Source organism: Sinohyriopsis cumingii, chromosome 4, assembly GCF_028554795.1.
Source record: "Sinohyriopsis cumingii isolate HCF-2022 chromosome 4, ASM2855479v2, whole genome shotgun sequence".
Taxonomy (NCBI): domain Eukaryota; kingdom Metazoa; phylum Mollusca; class Bivalvia; order Unionida; family Unionidae; genus Sinohyriopsis; species Sinohyriopsis cumingii.
The window spans coordinates 61,624,051-61,643,034 of NC_142964.1; the positions used below are offsets into that span (position 1 = coordinate 61,624,051).

At 35.6% G+C, this 18,984-nt stretch overlaps 1 protein-coding gene across 1 annotated transcript; it reads right to left on the reverse strand.

The window, feature by feature from the left end:
• Nucleotides 1–567: 567 nt before the first annotated feature.
• Nucleotides 568–17,973, reverse strand: LOC149801285 (uncharacterized). The gene is made up of 3 exons (XM_089955345.1): nt 16,803–17,973; nt 2,411–2,539; nt 568–2,054 (listed from the first exon to the last, which is right to left on the reverse strand). Exons 1-3 carry the CDS (start codon nt 17,071–17,073, stop codon nt 1,624–1,626), a joined length of 831 nt encoding a protein of 276 aa, XP_089811471.1. The 5' UTR covers nt 17,074–17,973; the 3' UTR covers nt 568–1,623.
• Nucleotides 17,974–18,984: the final 1,011 nt, after the last annotated feature.

An 18,984-nucleotide genomic window follows, 5' to 3' on the forward strand; every position in this document is an offset into this window, starting at 1 on the left:
GTCTTTCGACACCAAACGTTAAATATCTCCAAACAGCAAAAATGCGATCCTTTAAAAGTGGTACTTCACCGAGTTTATTTCGAATTAAAAGATCACCGTTGATAAATTATATATTTCTTGCTATATAGTGGAAACTGTGACCTATCGTTAACCTCACCTGTCAAGTAAATAGTTTACCATAATATGGTATACTTCCCGGGTCATACTCAAGGCATGATGATATATGGTCCCAGGTTCTGTCTTTTGATTCTTGAAAATTAAGCCTTACGTGGCTTTGTAGCAAGTGTCGAAAGTTTAACACCAGCCTGGATCGTCTGCCTATGTATGTTCTTAGGAGAGGCACTTAGTTTCCAATTTCTCAACGTGATATAGTCACTAATGTGTTAAAAGTGTCCTTAATAGCAACAAGCCAGCCACCATAGATGCCATTTCAAGTTTAAACATCATCTCACTCACAGCTGGTTTGACCCAAATATCAGTCTAGTTCTGGACTGACATTGAAGTCATTCGAGTGATAAATTTAGTAGAAACAAATAAAAATGTTTCACGAGAAAGAATGAAAACTCGTAAAACTAATATTTTAATTTTGACTAATTCTTTAAGAACAAAATGTGGTACAAATCAGTAGGAAATATGCGGAGCTTAACTTGTGTTGGCAGTGCCGTCGAAAGATAAATGAGGGCGCCACCTACTTCACAGCAGCTTCGAATCCTCTGCCGTCATCTTTGCCAAGCAAGGGTCGTCCATCCACTCTATTGCGGACAAAGGAGCTACTAAACGTGGGTAAGCAAAAGGGTGTGAATCACTGAGAGAGCTCATTACGTAACCTTTCAGGTATTCTATAGAGAAACTTCCATGATGTTCATAACTTATAACATGGGTGAAACGTTGAAGTCGGAGAGTCTTATATGAGAAGGGTGTTCTTGTCTACAGAGGCCATTATGCTTATGCCTAACTTGCAATCTCCATATATAAATGTAAATGTGCTATGTACAATGCATTGACAAATTTAGCAATGTTTATTATGTAATTTTGATTAATACTGTCGTAATAAATGTGCACATAAAAGCAAGTTGGAAGATTTTAACATCGTTATTGTCAGTTCTTGGCTATTGTTTTGTACAAATTCTTTTGACTGAACATAGAAAATCGTTAAACATAAAAAATAACATCATGCTGAATCGCAGGCCTAGCATCATATATCTTATGAGTATTATGCGAAGTACCTTACGAATCAACAGACTTACAAAGCGTACAACTGTGAAATTGTAAGAATACCCATCTTATCATTCGCAAAGTTTGGCAAGGTAAGTCTTCGAAAATATGTAACTATGACCAACTATGAGCCTAATGATTTCTAAAAACCGTTTGAATGGCACTTATTTCCAGCTTTCTTGAATACATCATTTTTCGTCCAGAAGCAGCCACAATTCCATTAGACTTTCTTACTCTAAATTTTGTAATCACTTCAGCTTGAAAAACAAAATGTTCGTCTCATTTACCGTAGTTAACATATAATCCAACACGGGACACAGCCTCTTGGCACCTGTAAAATGCCGTATGTACATACTGTATATTAGTTTAGTAGAGTTCGAGATAAATTACATTTCTGTAAATCACTGTTCAGAGCCTATGCATTTCATGTTCAAGTTCCAGTTGTTCAACAGTCTTTCTAGGTCGTCTAACGGAGTGGATAGCGTTAGGATCTCCTAACCAGTGTTTATCTTCCAACGATGATGAAAGACTCTCCGAAGATCGTGATGGGGAAGAGTTGTTGGAATATCCCTTTCCACGTCTACTTGATAATAAATCCTTTCGGCTTTGAGACGGGGATGTCCCTGGTGTTGTGCGTGCCGACGATGACGCACTTCCGGAATTCAGCCTCTTTCTGAAACGAGGTTTCATTGCATGTGACATGGATGCTACCCGTCGCCTTGGCAACAACTCCTCATCATAATGAGAAATAGCTGTCAAAAATGTCCCAGTCTTTGTGTCCAAGTTTAGATCCTCGAGCTCTTTAGACTGCCTTCTTCCTTTCGTTGTATACAACCGTACTGTAAAATATAGAATATTAACAAGAGAAAGTTTCAAAGCCTGAAGTAAAATAAACGCATAATCCGGACAGAAACTATGCTTAAAGATAATCTTTATATTTTTGCATTGATAGGAAAGAATTTTATGATTTTATTTAATAAAAAGACTGACTAATGTACATAATCGTTATCAACGTTGAGAAAATATTGCAAATTATGCAAGCAATGTATGTCTACCAGGCTGATATATTGAAATTATGTCCAGGAGTTTCGGCATAAGATTTTGCGCTTAACAATTGTAAATGATTCACGATTGTAACTTCTAATCTGAATTCCGCAAAAAGACTTTTTATGATATTATGCATCAATAAATGTACCGTATTCGTTCTGAACACTCGAGGGTGGTGTCCCTTTTCCCAGTGTAATCGGATATGGCTCAATCGGAATCACGAGATGCTCGGGCTCGGGCTCCTCTTCAACAGTATCGGATTTTTGCATGGCTGCAGCTATAAAAAGAATGGTACACTATAGAAAGGAATCAATTAAAATATAAAATTCTTGACAATAGTACGTTTTAGATTTAGAGTAGAGACGTTTCTGCCATTTATGTCAATGATGTGAAACGCATTAGTCTAACTGAGGGATAAAATGAATTCTTTGCTACCGTGAAATCCAACGTGTCTAAGTAATAAAGACCAAAATAAACGAATAAATATTAACAAATAAATGTCCATTGTCTAGGACGTATTAAGTGGTCACAAAGAAATGTTTGCTTTCAGAGTTATTTCAGGAATTCATGAATTTTCTTGAAATGTAAGAATATTATGTGCAGCTAGTTTCGCATTTTATTTATGCTTCTTTAGGCATCACTATATACCAACATTCCGCATGCAGATAGTATTGAAGTGTGTAAATATTTTTGTGATAACAATCCTTATAATAGCACACTATCTAATGAAGATATTTGTAAAAAAATAAAACTTATCTTGGAAAATAATTATTTTCAATTTAATAATACGAATTACATCCGAATAATGGGTACGGCAATCGGTAGTCCAATGGCTCCTTCATGGGTAAATTAGAAAAAAGATTTTCTTCAAAACGAAAATTAATCCATCTGTTTGGTTCAGATTTTTAGATGATATATTTATGATCTGGAACCATTCAACCGAAATACTGCAAAAAAGTATTGATCGTCTAAATCATTTTCACACGACGATTAAATTTACTTATACTGCATCTAGTTTCATTTTTAGATGTAAATGTAATAAAATATTGATAACACTATCTCTGCAAATATTCATATCAAGGAAACTAATATCCACCAATATGTGGAATATTCTTCATGTCATCCCATATCATGTAAAAACGGTATGCCATATAGTCAGGCCAAAAGATGCCGACACATTATTTCAGATGATTGTCAAATATAAAATTCGTAGAATAAATTATAATCCTATTTCCCAAATAGAAATTATCTTACACATATAATTGATTCTGCGCTGAACAAAGCCCATAATCTTACTTAACACGAGGCTTTAAACACAGCAAAATGTAAATAGAGAAAAATTTAATTCCTTTCACAATAAAATATAATCCTTCATTACCTAATATAGGTCGTATAATTAATAAATAGTATAGTCTCCTAACGTTATCAAATAAAACCAGCGTAAAGTAACTTTACAAAAATAAACCAATTCTCGCTTATAGAAGACCCAAGAATTTGAAAGATTTTCTAATTAGAACTAAACAGACAGAAAATAAAAAAGACAATTTTCGGCAGCTAAATGTAAGAGACACCAGAGCTCTCAATGTGCAAACGTAAGAGAAGGTATTTCTTTCCGTAGCGCTAATATAAAAGACGTATTTTCTCTACGTGAAAACACTAAATGCATATCAACTGATGTGATTTATTTGATAACCTGTAAAAAAAAATGTAGCACGCAATATGCTGGACAAACACTTCAACAAGTTTTTAAGAGAATGAATCATCATCTCTTTCATATACAAATTATAGAGATCCTCTGTTTTTCTCTAATATTGCACACACCTTAGCACCAATAATCACTCTCTACTCGATCTTTTTTCTATGCCAACAGATTTTGTGCATGGTGATACGAATAGACTCATCAAAGAAACTTACTGGATTCATAAGTTGGATACTTTGTATCCTAATGGCCTTAATGCCAATGCACTATATAAAACTGTATAATTTTTGTTTATTTTGTTTTATTTTTAAAATTGATATATTATATATATCCTTTATAATAATATAATTATATGTATGACTGTTTGTCTCTATTTTATTTTATTATTTACTTTAAATGTAAGGAGATTCCAATTGTTTAACATAATATTCCAGTCTCTTTTTTAATCATACTAACGCCCTCATATTCATTGCTGAAATTAAGCTGAATTCCGGTTTTGTACTAGCTTGAAAATAAGAGAGAAAAAAGAGAAAAACGAAAGAAAGAAAGAAAAAAAAATGCAAACTTCAGCAAGGTCTTGTTACATTTGGATCTTTTAACTGTTTAAGTGCCCATTATTTCAAATACAAATTATTCATAAAAGTTAAATGCAAAAGGATTTTCAGTTCATAATAAGTAATGTTAGATATAGATATAAAAGATTTATCAAGGTGGGAGAAGATAAAACGGTCGACCATTTAATCAGCAAAGAGTCCTAATAGTCACATAAACATATACTATAAACTTCACTAATTGAATAACACAATTTATGTATATGCGGACTAATATCCGAAATGTCCATTTATATGAATGAACATCTCTGTCAGTGAAACATATTTGCGGATGTCGATACCAACATAAATGAGAAACAAACAGTGAACCATAATCTCATACAACTGTAAATATTTTGTGTGTGTGTGTGTGTGTGAGAGAGAGAGAGAGAGAGAGAGAGAGAGAGAGAGAGAGACGCCTAAAACAAGGTGCCCAAGTCGTGTATCGGTTTACCAGCAACTTTGATGCATATGGTTCCTTCCCTGGAACGTGTTTCATACATCGGTCAAGTCAGAATATCGGAACTCCTCCCAATCATTTTACTAACTCTAAACATTATCTTTTTCGCAACTGTAATTTCTTTTTTTTAAAAAAAACAATTTTACAAACAAAAAGATGAGTGCCCTTTTTCGCCATACAACTGCTAAGTTAGTATTTGTTAACATATGTGATAAGTTTAATGTATGTAAAAACTAATTATTTACGAAAATGCGGTCTGAAATAGAGTATATCATCGTGCTTCCTTTGGTGCATTGGGACAATTTACAAGGAAATACAAGAAACGCCCATACACACACACACAGACACACACAGACACAGACACACACACACATATATATATATATATACACACATATTATCATGAGTAAACATTGAATTTGTGACGCAAAACTATTCGCAAATATCAACTACTGGGTACACGTTTGCATGGAGGAAAGATAAATTTACTTTGTACGGCGGTTTAAGTAACACCCTTCCTTTGAATACAACGATAGCCAACCGTTATTAAAAATAAACACTTAAACAAGTCGTATTATCCAGGTACTATTATACAAAATTAGTTGGACCAACATAAATTAACATTAAATAGAGCAATATATAGAGACATTTGGATCTAAGGTACATACTCCTTTTGTAACAAGGGATTAGGCAAATATACACATTTTCAGGATCAGATAAACTGCTTGAAACACACTCTTACAAATTGGCGATGACTTGCTGACTGAAGCCACTGTCATTAACCATCCTAGATCTGATCAGAATTGATGCAAATTTTATTTAAGAATATGAAAACATATTCAGGGCCGGCGCTACCATATAGGCAAACTAGGCAGCCGCCTAGGGCGCTGATTTCAGGGGGCGCATATTTTAAAAAAAATTTTTGTTTATAAAGTTTGAAATTGATATTTTCCGCGGGGGAGGGGGCGCGAGAATCTAACTTTGCCTAGGGCGCCAGATAGTCTGGCCGGGTCTGGCGCCGGCCCTGAACATATTGTATGCCGGCCCTGAACATATTGTACCTGAAGATACCACTTGCATATGAATTATGATTTTATTCATTTAGTCGTATGTCAGGATAATGTGACTGGGTGGGGCATCGTGATACATATATGCGGCATGATGCCCCAGTGCTAGACATCATTATAAACTGCCACATTGCATACATCGTAGCGATATGACTGAACAATTGTTAAAGCTTCGTTTAAAAAAAATCAAAATCACACACACACACACACACACAAAGACACGCTTCTTAAAAGACAAACGAGTTGCAGACTTTGTAACATTTTCATGCAATGCGTAGTTTTTCCATCAGCAATGTGCTTAGATTTGTAACGTTAGGTATTGCTTTTGTTTTCGTTTGTTTGGTTTTTGTACTTGTTCATATTGGTTGCTAAATCAATAAATTGTTTGAGTTATTGATTTAACTTATATTACATGCTCATTACTGACTTAACTTATTGAACAAGCTCTTTACTGACTCAACTTATTGAGCAAGCTCCTTACTGATTGAACTAACTAAGTATTCTTCTTGATGAAAAAATACCATGAAAGTGTATCGTTCAGTTTATTTTGTACCCATTTTATGTTATCCCTTACAGGTTGTTGCCAAACCACAAACTCCATAGACCCAAATCTGCCGGTGCTTATTGGGATCGATACTACAAGATTTGAAATGTGTAAACATTGATTTTCCAAAGTACAGGCACGTTCATGACGACGAGATCTAATTGCTGCCATTAAAGGCTTATATAGTTCCAATACAGTTAACACAACAAAAGATTGTTGATATGGCAAGGGCAAAATGTATTAAAATATCGAAATGCTATCATAAAGATGAATTTTATTAAATTAAAATTATATTTAAATTTTCCTGCTGTATCCACGTTCACTTGTCTGAACTAAGCGATATGTAGAGAAAATGTTTTGCTGTTGTGTGCAGTTCTATAAAATAACTATGTGTAACATTGAACCGTTTCGGAGGCCTAAGTTTTTTGAACGTCCGTCTCGGATGCATCAGGTCGTGGGTTCGAACCCTGGCACAGTCGTACATAAGTTCATAAAAATGGTACTAGCAGCTGCCTCACTTGGCGCTCAGCATTAGCAGATTAGTGTCGACTGGTCAGCCGGGTGCCAGGATAATGTGTAATGATACCACGTGTCTGCTTGGTATCAGTATGAACTGTCACACTGCAGACATCCTATCAATATGACTTAAACTGTTAGACTTAACGTTTCAAATAGCACACGTGTATCAGTGTCAGCTCACAATGCACCAGACGACTTCTCAATATTGCACATACTACGTGTTACTTGTCAACACCGCACATACTACGTGTTATTGTAAGCACAGTGAGAAAGACGGACTTGAGAGGGATTAAACTTCGAGCCAAGACTCGAACCCACTCGGACACAGGAGATATGTGAGTTAGAGCTGGGTGCCACGAAAAACTTTCTACCGCACTGTTCCTGTACATAATACCGCAATTAAATTATGGGCAAACAATTCAATACACTGAGTCATGGGTCTGACAATTTTTTTTTAAAATTTCCAAACGGACAATAACTGGAAAAATATCTTGCTCTGATTTATAGCAAATAACAACATATCATATCCATTATATTTTTTGGAATAAATATAAATTATCTGGAGATAAAAGTAAAAGCAATATTTCAGCTCCCCCCAAAAAAATCATTGCCCCCATCACGGTCCGTAAATTAAATGACCATTAACTTATGAATTTGCGGTGTGTATGTTGATGTTGTATAACATGTTATCTGAATACTCTAACTATAGTGGGTGATTACGCTTACATTATAGCTGATTATAACTGATACTGTGAAAGATATTGAGCTGACTTTGGAGAGCCTATTGAATAAAAATAGGAAGTGAAGAGTGAAGCCTACCATTTTCTTGCTACACTATTGATGTAATAGGCAAGGAATCTTTGAGTGGTGTGCAAACACCCGGACAAGATATTTATTAGAGAGGGTCAGTAAACATAAATCCCAAGTTACTCAACAAACGAGAAAATATTTAGTAGACATGGGAAATTAAGTAAAGTTCTAATAGAAAATAATATACAGCGACAGACCGATATACCGGTTAATACCGCGCACCTCTGATGTTAGTCAGTTGTAAAGGCGAGTGCCTTGGACCACTCGGCCAGACGGGTCCCAATTGTCGGAAGAATGATCGATGTTTGTAGTAACTAAGGTCGTCAAAATGGCTGGAACAATAAACACGTGCAAAATGTTTCGTACATATCTCGTCAAAGACTACAAATGCAGTGGCGGCGCGAGGGGGTATGGGGGTGTGGATGGGGCTATTTACCTCTCGGAACCAGACAATGTGGCGCCGATGTGAATTTTTTTTGCAACTTAAATTTTAATACTTTTTAGCATCACGATTGTGTCCTGTGTGGTACGGTAAATTCTTCGCAACTCTTATATTTAGGAGGGTGGGTGTGGAAGAAGGTGGATGGCCAGTGGCATAAAGACTGTTCTCTGTAGCAAAGCAGGGGCGTCATCATATAGCATTACCCCCAGGCGTCTCGAACAAGCACGCCGCAACTGGAACAACGATCATCACTAATACTAAACTAGATATTGGGAGTGATAGATAATATGCAGTAAACAAGTTATCATTTCTGCTCGCTAAATAATCCGTGATTCTTTTCTACTTTACCATATAATCAAGATACGTGGGGACTTACTATGACTGCAATAATACTAAATTCAAATGAGCTTTCAGTTCTAAGTACAATTTTTTTTTGGTCAATTAAACAGCAGACTTTATTGAATAGAAATCGACAATCCAAAGCTAATAGATTATTTCTAAGTTAACATTATACAAAAAAATATGCCTTTGTTCAGGACAAAGGTAGAAAAGAAACACAGTGCATCAATCCGGACGTTTCAAATTACCTCATCGCTTATAAATTAACTTATTCATTACTTATCAAGCGATACAAAGTTTCTTTTTATAATGATGGCAGTGTTGGCGAAAGATTAGTCGGGTTTTCAATTGAAATGATCTATGATTTTCATGAACTTATACAGTCTAATAATATGTCAGAGCAACTAGTAACGGAAATTAACTTTCAGTATTCCGTATTTAAATGCATTACAATCACGGATTTAAAAGCATAAATGGATGTTTTGTCAAAATGTATTGTGACTGTTTGATTGCTTTAGACCAACTGCTGAACAGCTCAAATTGCTCGTAAACACTGCTTCAAGAAATGTCGTGTCAAACTTTGTTCTACGCATTATGAAAAATAAAAATATTGCTTGCACTAAAATGGCATATAAATCAACAGACAGACGAATTCACGCCTGATGAGAAGGATAGAGTTGCAATGTAAATTCATAGAGAGGAAGAAGAAAATAAACTTGTTTCGTTTGTATGTCAAAACTTAGAGACGGGAGCAAACTGTACGGAGCCTGAAGTTTGCTATTGCTGTTACGGGGGTAAAGTTATTTTTCAGAAAACGATACGTGTCAGAGTGGCTGTCTGATGGGGGAAAGAACCTGACAAAACCCCGGGAAGAACAACTGACCCACGAAAAGCTACTGGCAAACTTAGTCACACAACCACATTGGAAGAGCCAGAGGTTTGAACCCAGAAGTCAACCTTAAACCACTCGCCCTCTCCCCTTCCAGGTTTATGAATACTCCACTTCCAATACGTTTAAATCACTCTGCATATTATAATGATAATATTGTATAGTATTGACCTTGAGTAAATATGTTGCAATACTGACCCTAAAATGAATATATTACAATACTGGCCTCAGAATTAATCTGCTATAATTTTGACCATAGAATTAATGTTACACCACTGACGTCAGAATTAATATGTAACATAATTGGCGTCAGAATTAATATGTTACACTACATACGTTAGAGTTAATATGTAACACTACTGATGTCAAAATTAATGTTACACTACTGACGTCAGAAATAATATGTTACACTACTGATGTCGGAATTGATGTGTTACACTACTGACGTCAAAATTAATATGTTGCAATAATGGCCGAAGAATGACACCTATACTTCAGTGACATATACTTGAGCTTGCACTTGAGAGAAGTGATTATTTCAAGACGTTCTCTTTCAGAGCCCCAACGGGTCGAGATAATCAGTCGTTCACCCGAGTTGTATTATGGCAAAGCCTCTCACAAACGATATCTACGATCAAAAGATATATAACAGTTCCATGTAAAATATATAAATTGGCACACTGTGTTTTGATCGAATAATTAATACACCTTAGTAATAGACCTTGCGCCGAGTAAACAAAATCGGCTTTGCCACCATGAGCGTTATATGTATTGCATATTGTCAAGGGTTTAAGCTAACTGCTTGAAAGCAACAAGTGCTTACCTCCGATCTGAAGTGTATGTAACTGTATAAGATTTGTGTGCGCAGAGATCCAATCATTGAATTGCCTTAATATATAGCTAAACTCATATGGTTTTTGGATAGATTTCGAAGACAAACACCGTCTATATATATATATATATATATATATATATATATATATATATATATATATATATATATAGAGAGAGAGAGAGAGAGAGAGAGAGAAACCCATTATCAATGCATTTTTTTAAACATATACTGTGACGTATCTCAACGGTATCCCGCAATATTTAGGGACAATAAATGTAATGTTCTGGGGCAGACGCCTGACACTCTCTTTATAAACAATAGACATAACAATTTTTTTTGGCTCTACTCTGTAGCGGACGAACACCATATACTATCCATCATATTATTTGAAGAAAGACGCTAATCATCTTGTTATAAAAGAAAATATTATGGACAGACCACTTAGTTTAGGGTGGATTTTAAAGAAATAGCTCATGATGCGATCATCGTAATATCTGATATTGTTATATATATATATATATATATATATATATATATATATATATATATATATATATATATATATATATATATATATATATATATATATTTGTGTGTGTGTGTGTGTGTTACAAAGTATCAAGCTATTATTACTGCATGAGAATCATTATAGATAAACATTCATGTTCCTACGATTTAGCATTTGTAAACATTGGATAGAGAGATGGGGGGGGGGCATTTGTTTGCCGCCAATAAAGATAAATTGACTTAAATTAAAAGTGTGCATAGTACCAAGAATCGATTGTCCTTGGTTGTTCGAGGCAGGTATTGGATAGAAATGCACACAAGCTATGTTGAATGTCAGAGTAAGAAAATAGTGAAATTGTGGACGAATCTGATACATATTTACATAACCTAATATTACCTCTATGCAAAAGAGACGATAAAGACATTTGCTTCTTAACGATCGATTTATATGACTTTTTCAGTTTGTAAGGAAAGAAAATGCGAAAGTATATTAAAACAAAACCGCCAACACCACTACCATAACCCCCCTCCCCCCCCCACACACACAAAGCCAAACAAAACATACGAAACGGTTGATAATTGAAGCCTTCGATCGAACAATTGCAAAATTGACCCTAAGTTAACCTCTATACCTGTATTACATTGATGACGTATGAGCTTGATAAACGGTCATTGCATCTGGTCATCGTGCCTAGATTAACGGTCATTCAACCTTAAGATTTATCAGCCCTATTCTTCCTTATTAGATTAAGATGAACAGACGACACATAACTCAAAACCTAGCTGTTGATGTAAGAATGTACGCCACCTTAAAGGAAAACGAACCGCTTGTGACAAGTCAGTTTTTTTAAATATAGGTGTAGAAAATTCGATGCTGACCGAAATAGTGCTTTTCAGCACCATTGTAAGAGATAAGATATCTATTTAGTTTTGGCAATCTACGACTTTCTCAAAGCACAGGATGTGGTCATATTAGTACGCTCATCGCCTTTAACCGTATTTAGTAATTTCCGGTAATGCAACAAAATGTCCGTCAATTGAAAGTGAGTCGGAGATATATAGTTGTTAAAGAGTCTTTGATTTATTTTTAAAATAAGTTGGTTTCATATGTAAAGGACAGGCCTTTGAAGCATCTGTTATTATCTTCATAAAATGATGAATTTGCGTTGGAAATCATTTACATTTATCTTTCTGTTGGTACTTGCTCGGATTGGTAGCCCAAATCGGATGTCTTACAAACTGGTAGCTCGTGTGACTCCATAACCTTAACTTACCTTCATTATTTTCTTATTAGTTTTAACATTGCTATTCTGTCTTACTTTGTAACAGTTCCAAAACGAACTTCACGGCGACAGCGGTCATGACGTCACAACTATATCCATCATGGCTACTTTCATAGCCTTAGCTATCCAAACGAATGCTTCAAATTAATCAGCCATATCTTAACTTTGCCAGGCATTTAATTTGGCATGAAGTTACATTCAGTCAGTATATTACTTCAAGGCATGTATGAAAGTAAGAGTTCGTTTCTCGGTAACCAATAACATTGCATCAGACCAAGGTCTGAAGTAAAAACAACTCATTTGCTACCATTAAAATATTGCTTCTTATTTATTATCGCAAGTTGGAAGCAAATATTTTAAATAGACATGTGATAAAGCAACATTTTGAAGCGAATTTAAGTATTTAAGTATATATATATATATATATATATATATATATATATATATATATATATATATATATATATATATATATATATAAACAGGTTGCAAAAGAGTGGAATTGATGAATCAGTCGTAAAGATTCGAAACTTGTAAAAAAAAAAAGTTTAGGTTGACATTTTAGATTTCATTTTTATTGTATTGAGATGCAACGATAGCTTTAACTGCATGATCCGTGGGGATCTAAGAAAACAATATTTAGCAGTTTACTGTTTCTAACAAATTTATTAGATATATTCCAGATTAGATTTTTTTCTTTTTCTCAAAAAAATTTAAACTCTACTTGATTTTTTTTCAGTTTATATTTGTTAACAGCAAAAAATTGTTTATACAGAAGACATCGTCTATCCAACTTGTCAACATATCTTAATTACATGCTTATAAATAAACGCCTAGATTTGGTATAACATCAAGTCATTAGTTCGAACTCATATTTATCCGAACGTTTTCGTGGCTTACATGACGTTCCCATAGTTAATATATACTGTTGAATTCCAGATTGTTTTCGTAGGGTGTCTATATACTTCAAACAATTTACAGTTGAGTATTTTAAAGGAAAAAAGTAACCAAACAACTTACTTGTTCCTGTCAAACAGCCATATGTATTAGGAAATACAAATATGATATATATATATATATATAGAGAGAGAGAGAGAGAGAGAGAGAGAGAGAGAGAGAGACACGCACATACATATGCTGTAAGATATAGGTTCGCAACATATTCTTTGTTCTTTCACGTCTGCAATATTAAGAAAGCTCTCCGTCTGAAAAGTACTTTACCTGGATCAACTTTGCTTATGAAGTTGCTTTCACGTGAATAATCATCGCTGAGAAAGGCATAAGGTGACAACTTAAATGTCAGACAAGTGCCCTTTATGTAACTATTCAACAAATACAAAACCTGAGCTTGCTATTACAAAATAGTTGAACATAATTATTTTGCCTTCCAATGGTATCGAATAAAAAGTGTATGACTTGATCTGAAGATAGTTACTTACGTGATGTGTACGATACTGTTATGAGTCATTATTTTCGATAATACACTAGTGTGGTTTATTGATATACAAAATGTAGCATTCACTATATTACTTAGTGAAATCAAAGCCCATTCTGTCCCTGTCAGTTCATTTTAGTGATTTAGTCGCGAGTTATGCGAGATAAATATCTTGAGTTAATTTTACATTTAATGCAAGATTCTTTATGCTGATAACACTGGACAACAAATTTTTACAAAAGTCATGTTACTGAAATAAAATTAGTCAATTCTTATCAATTTTTATGTGCTGAACACGAATATGACAGTCAAATTGCAAAATTGGCTCTAGTTTTTTTGTAATCTGCAAGAAATTAATGTTTACATACCGAAATGCATTCCAATAGTAAAAGGTCAACTGTAATAGCCTACCTATAAAAAATCAAGTCATTGACTACATCTTAGATTTCTTCGCCTGTCTCTTGTACAGCTGTTCGGGAGCATCTCTGAGGAGTGTCCAGCAGTAGTCAGCCAGCATTGTAGTGGACCATTTTCCCTGGTATCTTTGTTCCATTGTTGCGATATCTTGATGAAAACGTTCGCCGTGTTCATCACTAACAATACCACAGTTGCTAGGAAAGAAATCCAAATGGGAATGAAGGAAGTGAATCTTTAGAGACATATTGCAGCCAAGTTTCTTATACTTCATCAACATGTCTTCTACTAGTTCCTTATTGTTTTCTGCCCTAACATTTCCGAGGAAGTTTGTAGAAACTAGGCGAAAAGCATTCCATGCTTGTTTCGCGTCACCTTCCAGCAAGTTGTTGAACCGGTCATCTTTGAAAAGCTCTCGAATCTGAGGACCCACAAAAACTCCCTCTTTAATCTTTGCTTCGCTGAGTCGAGGGAATTTTTCATGCAGGTATCGGAATGCTGGCAAAGTCCGGTCAATGGCTTTCACGAAGTTCTTCATCAAACCTAGTTTGATGTGAAGGGGTGGTAGCAAGATTTTCTGAGCCTCAACCAGAGCTGGGTGTTGGATATTCTTCTCTCCAATGGCTACATTCTGCCTGTGAGTCCATTCCTTCCTCATGTAGTGCATTTCCCTTGCTCGGCTATCCCACTCGCATAAGAAACACATGTATTTTGTATATCCTTGCTGCAGTCCCATTAAAAGGGCAACTACCTTCAAATCACCACAGAGGTGCCAGCTGTACTTGTTATACTCAATGGAATTCAGTAGCTGCCTTAAGTTATCGTATGTCTCTTTCATGTGGACAGCATACGCTACTGGAATAGATGGAAGAATGTTTCCATTGTGCAAAAGCACAGCCTTGAGACTCAGTTTCGAAGAGTCCACAAATAGTCTCCATTCTTGTGGGTCATGAGTGATTTTTAAAGCATTCATGAGGCCCTCAATATCGGAACAGAATATCAGATTACTTTCCTTTCTGAAGAAAGGCTCCAATTGCTGGTGGCGCTTTCAATATGCAGTAATTGTGACATCTTCTTCTAGAAGATTCCATTGTTGGAGTCTTGATCCTAGCAATTCTGCCTTGTTCTTTGATAAGTCCAAATCACGAATCAGGTCATTTAGTTCTTCCTGTGTTATTCTGTGTGGGGTTGATGATGCACCACAGTGAAAATCTGGATCACTGCATGCTGATGGACCAGGAGAAGAACAGGTCGACTCACCTTTGTCTTCGTCAGATGAATCAAGAGAATATTCTGCTGGAGGTTCTGGAATAGGAAGTCCCTCACCATGTGGAACTGGTCTCAATGCAGACGGAATGTTTGGGTAGACTATTCTCGACTTCTTTCGCTTCGTTATTCCGCCGGAAAGAGGAGGAACCAAGCAGAAGTAACAGTCATTTAGGTGGTTGCTTGGCTCTCTCCACACCACTGGGACTGCAAACGGCATTGATGACCTTTTGCAATTCAACCACTGTGAAAGCTGTGTTGTACATGTAGCACAGCATATATGCGGAGCCCAAGGCTTGTCTTGGTCACCAACCTTGCATCCGAAGTAAAGATGATATGCCTTCTTCACTTGAGAATTGATACTTTTCTTCTGGTTGGCAAATGTCACTTCCCCACAAATATAGCAAAAATTGTCCGCGGTATTAACACACTTTCGAGGCATTACTGTTCTTTATTGTACGTAAATGGATAAAATAATAAGTTTTATGTAACAGTAGCTTGAACTGTCTCGCACAACGTCTAAAATATTTTAAATGCTGAACCTATCTGATTGGGCTTTATATAGTACACTGCTTACGTCAGCTTCAGCAGCCGCCTGGCATTAGTATAATAGGCCTACACATGTATAGTACACTGCTGACGTCAACTTACTTCAGCAGCCGCATGGCATTAGTATTGCATTGCATCAGAAAATGATGCAATCAACTGTGGATGATGTGAGCATGATGGTATTATGCAATGTTACATCATTATTCCGGATGTTGCTGCAGTCCTACTGGAGAAATTTACACAGTGAAACATAGAAAATGAGGTATATGAATATCTTCAAAACTAGAGCCAATACAAATTTTTCACGGTTATATTCGTGTTCGGCACACCAAAATACTACAGATTAGGGCCTTTTCAAGTCAGTAATGATTTCACTGTTGACCAGTGTAATTCATTTAGTTGGGCTCTCAAATATTCTTTTTATCTCCGTGATTAACTTAGTGAATATTCAGATCATTTCCTCCAATAATTTTCAATTCTTTTGAGTTTAGAAACAGTAACACATATCGGATAAGAGACGCAAAGAATACAGCCACAGGCAGTTGACAGTCATATATATATATAGTTATCAGTTCACGATTAAACAATGTCGACTGGACGGATTTACAAAGCTCTCTCTCTCTCTCTCTCTCACAAACACACACATATTGTAATATATTTGTATATCGCATATACATATTTAGATATTCAATGGACAGACTGAATCTGATAGTTGGAAAAGTAGACAAAAACATATAGGCAGACTATCACTCATAAAGGCACACACAAACATATATATATATATATATATATATATATATATATATATATATATATATATATATATATATACTGGAACACTTGAAATTCATAACATTTCAGATTTCTGAGCATTCCATTTCTCTGTATTTACCTCTTTTATTATGCAGTATAGCGTGTTTCATCTTGTCAATCTGCATGCTTTGGAACTGTTCGCGGAGGGCTTTTTCCTCTCGGCAAAGTTCGGCGCTGGCCATCCTTCTTTCCGTTTCTATCCCCAGGGTGCGTTTCTCCAGGGAGTTCCGGCGAGCATTGTTCTTAATCTGACATTCTCTGTAACTCTTACTGCTTTCCTGCAAGTAACGGTCAATATTGCTGTCGTTGGTTGATGTGATCATGGCTAATTTGGCACTGTTGTTCGTCATATTCCCACAACTTACAGAAAAAAAATGTCCTATGTCTTTTTCTGTATAGTTTTAATTTGCTTTCCAATAAAATATATTAGTGTAGTTCAATCGTTCCCGAATCGAGCTTTGAAGTGAATGATGTTATCCTAAAATTTCGAATAGATCGTGTCACTCGAAATTTAAGTTAACTAAATAAAGTCTCAAAGTTATGCACTTTCTAATTGTGAAATCCTGTTTTATATTGAAATGAAAAACAACGCTCTTGTGTATCAATTCCTCTTCGATGAACTTACTTTCTTTGGGCCAATGACAGGCTTGGCTTTCAAACCATCGTCAGTCTCGAGTGAAACCCGTTTTTTCAACTGTCCACTCGATTTTGTTTGTTCAATAATTGATAACTCAGATAAACCTAGCCCTAGATGTATCACCTCTCGTCATTAGAAGAAAATGTTGTCTAGCGAAGTAATGGATTTAGTAGTCTCGTGGCGCACACAAAAAATATCGTAATCTGCAATAGTCGATATATTGAAGTTTCATGAGGTATCGTTCATTCAGAGTACTTGTCAATTCGAATTTTCTTGCAGAATGCTGCGTTGTTTTGAAGTTGAGAATTTGATCGAAATTAGTCGCGAGAAACAAACAAAAGGTAATCAATATGCAAGTCGAATAGACTTAATTATCCTCTATCTTCTTTATTCCCGTGTACCCTTCAGTTTCATATCGATTTAGTATAAAACAGTACTGCAAACCGTACCGTCCCATTAAATACTATAGTCACCAATCGACTTGAGATACAAACAGGTATGAAAAGTGTCTCCCTTTATATACGTGACGGCGACCTTCACCTGGGGGACCCATCGCAAACATCTTCCCAACTTTGAAGTGGGTCGGTCCTCTCAGATCAAACAGGTAACCACAATGCATGACTAGCCGGGTGAACATACGGCCTGGAATCTCGCTAAAAGAATACATCACTTTCACCGGATATGTTGAGAGAAATGTAGATTTGGTTTAACATAGCTGTCTGCTTCTATAATTGGTACGCCTCCAAGTTCTAATACTAATAATGTTGATACAAGGGGTAGAGAGTATGCATGTACGTAGTGGTGATCTTCAATATATAAGCACAATAGTAGGTATAGGGTGCCAACTAAAGGTAAACACTGAAAACTTTAAAGATGAACAAAAACATGACGAAGACAAACCATTCTAAACAAATGCAAACACAAAGAGAAAACATGAAGATGAAAATCTCTAATAGAATGTATATACTAAATAGGATAACTGTAACACACGCAAAATCCCTAAAAAGTCTAGTCAAATTTGTCACACATACCGTACTCGCTCATAAAGTCCAAGACCTCTTGGATGGTAGGTATGTCGTCGTACAGAGGGTGTGAATAATAAGAGCAGGGGAATTCACAAACCTATTGAGAAGAAGAATCAGATGATGATGATGATGATGATGATGATCATGGTGTTGATACTGATGAATACTAGTAATAATGATGATGTTGATGACTATGGTGCTGACACTGATGAAATAATAGTAATAATGATGATGTTGATGACTACTGGTACAACACAAAATATTAACGCCACCAATAATATCACACTAATTTTATTACTTTTTCCATTAATATTACTATAGCTCCTACTACTATGACTGCTGCTGCTACTACGTCAGTAATTTCTACTTATACTGTAGCAGCACATAATTCATGATATGATTCCGTATGACTAAGACTCCACCAGTTACATACAAGAAATATAAATGCACATTTTATACGAAATGTTGACGCCTCTTATAAGCGAGTACATACAGTATGTAGCGCAATCTTTTACATATAACATATTATCCATCGGGATCTCTAGTCAGAAGATTACTGAAACCAGGTGATTGAACTTAGTAACTTACAAACGATAATG

What these genes read in the sequence shown, in the direction of transcription:
- LOC149801285 (XM_089955345.1), bottom strand. Translation starts at nt 17,073, where the DNA reads ATGACGAACAACAGTGCCAAATTAGCCATGATCACATCAACCAACGAC. An exon ending in TATACTGCATAATAAAAGAG is followed by an intron (nt 2,540 to 16,802) that starts GTAAATACAGAG and finishes TTCTTTTTATAG; the next exon opens with CTGCAGCCATGCAAAAATCC. An exon ending in GAGTGTTCAGAACGAATACG is followed by an intron (nt 2,055 to 2,410) that starts GTACATTTATTG and finishes TATATTTTACAG; the next exon opens with TACGGTTGTATACAACGAAA.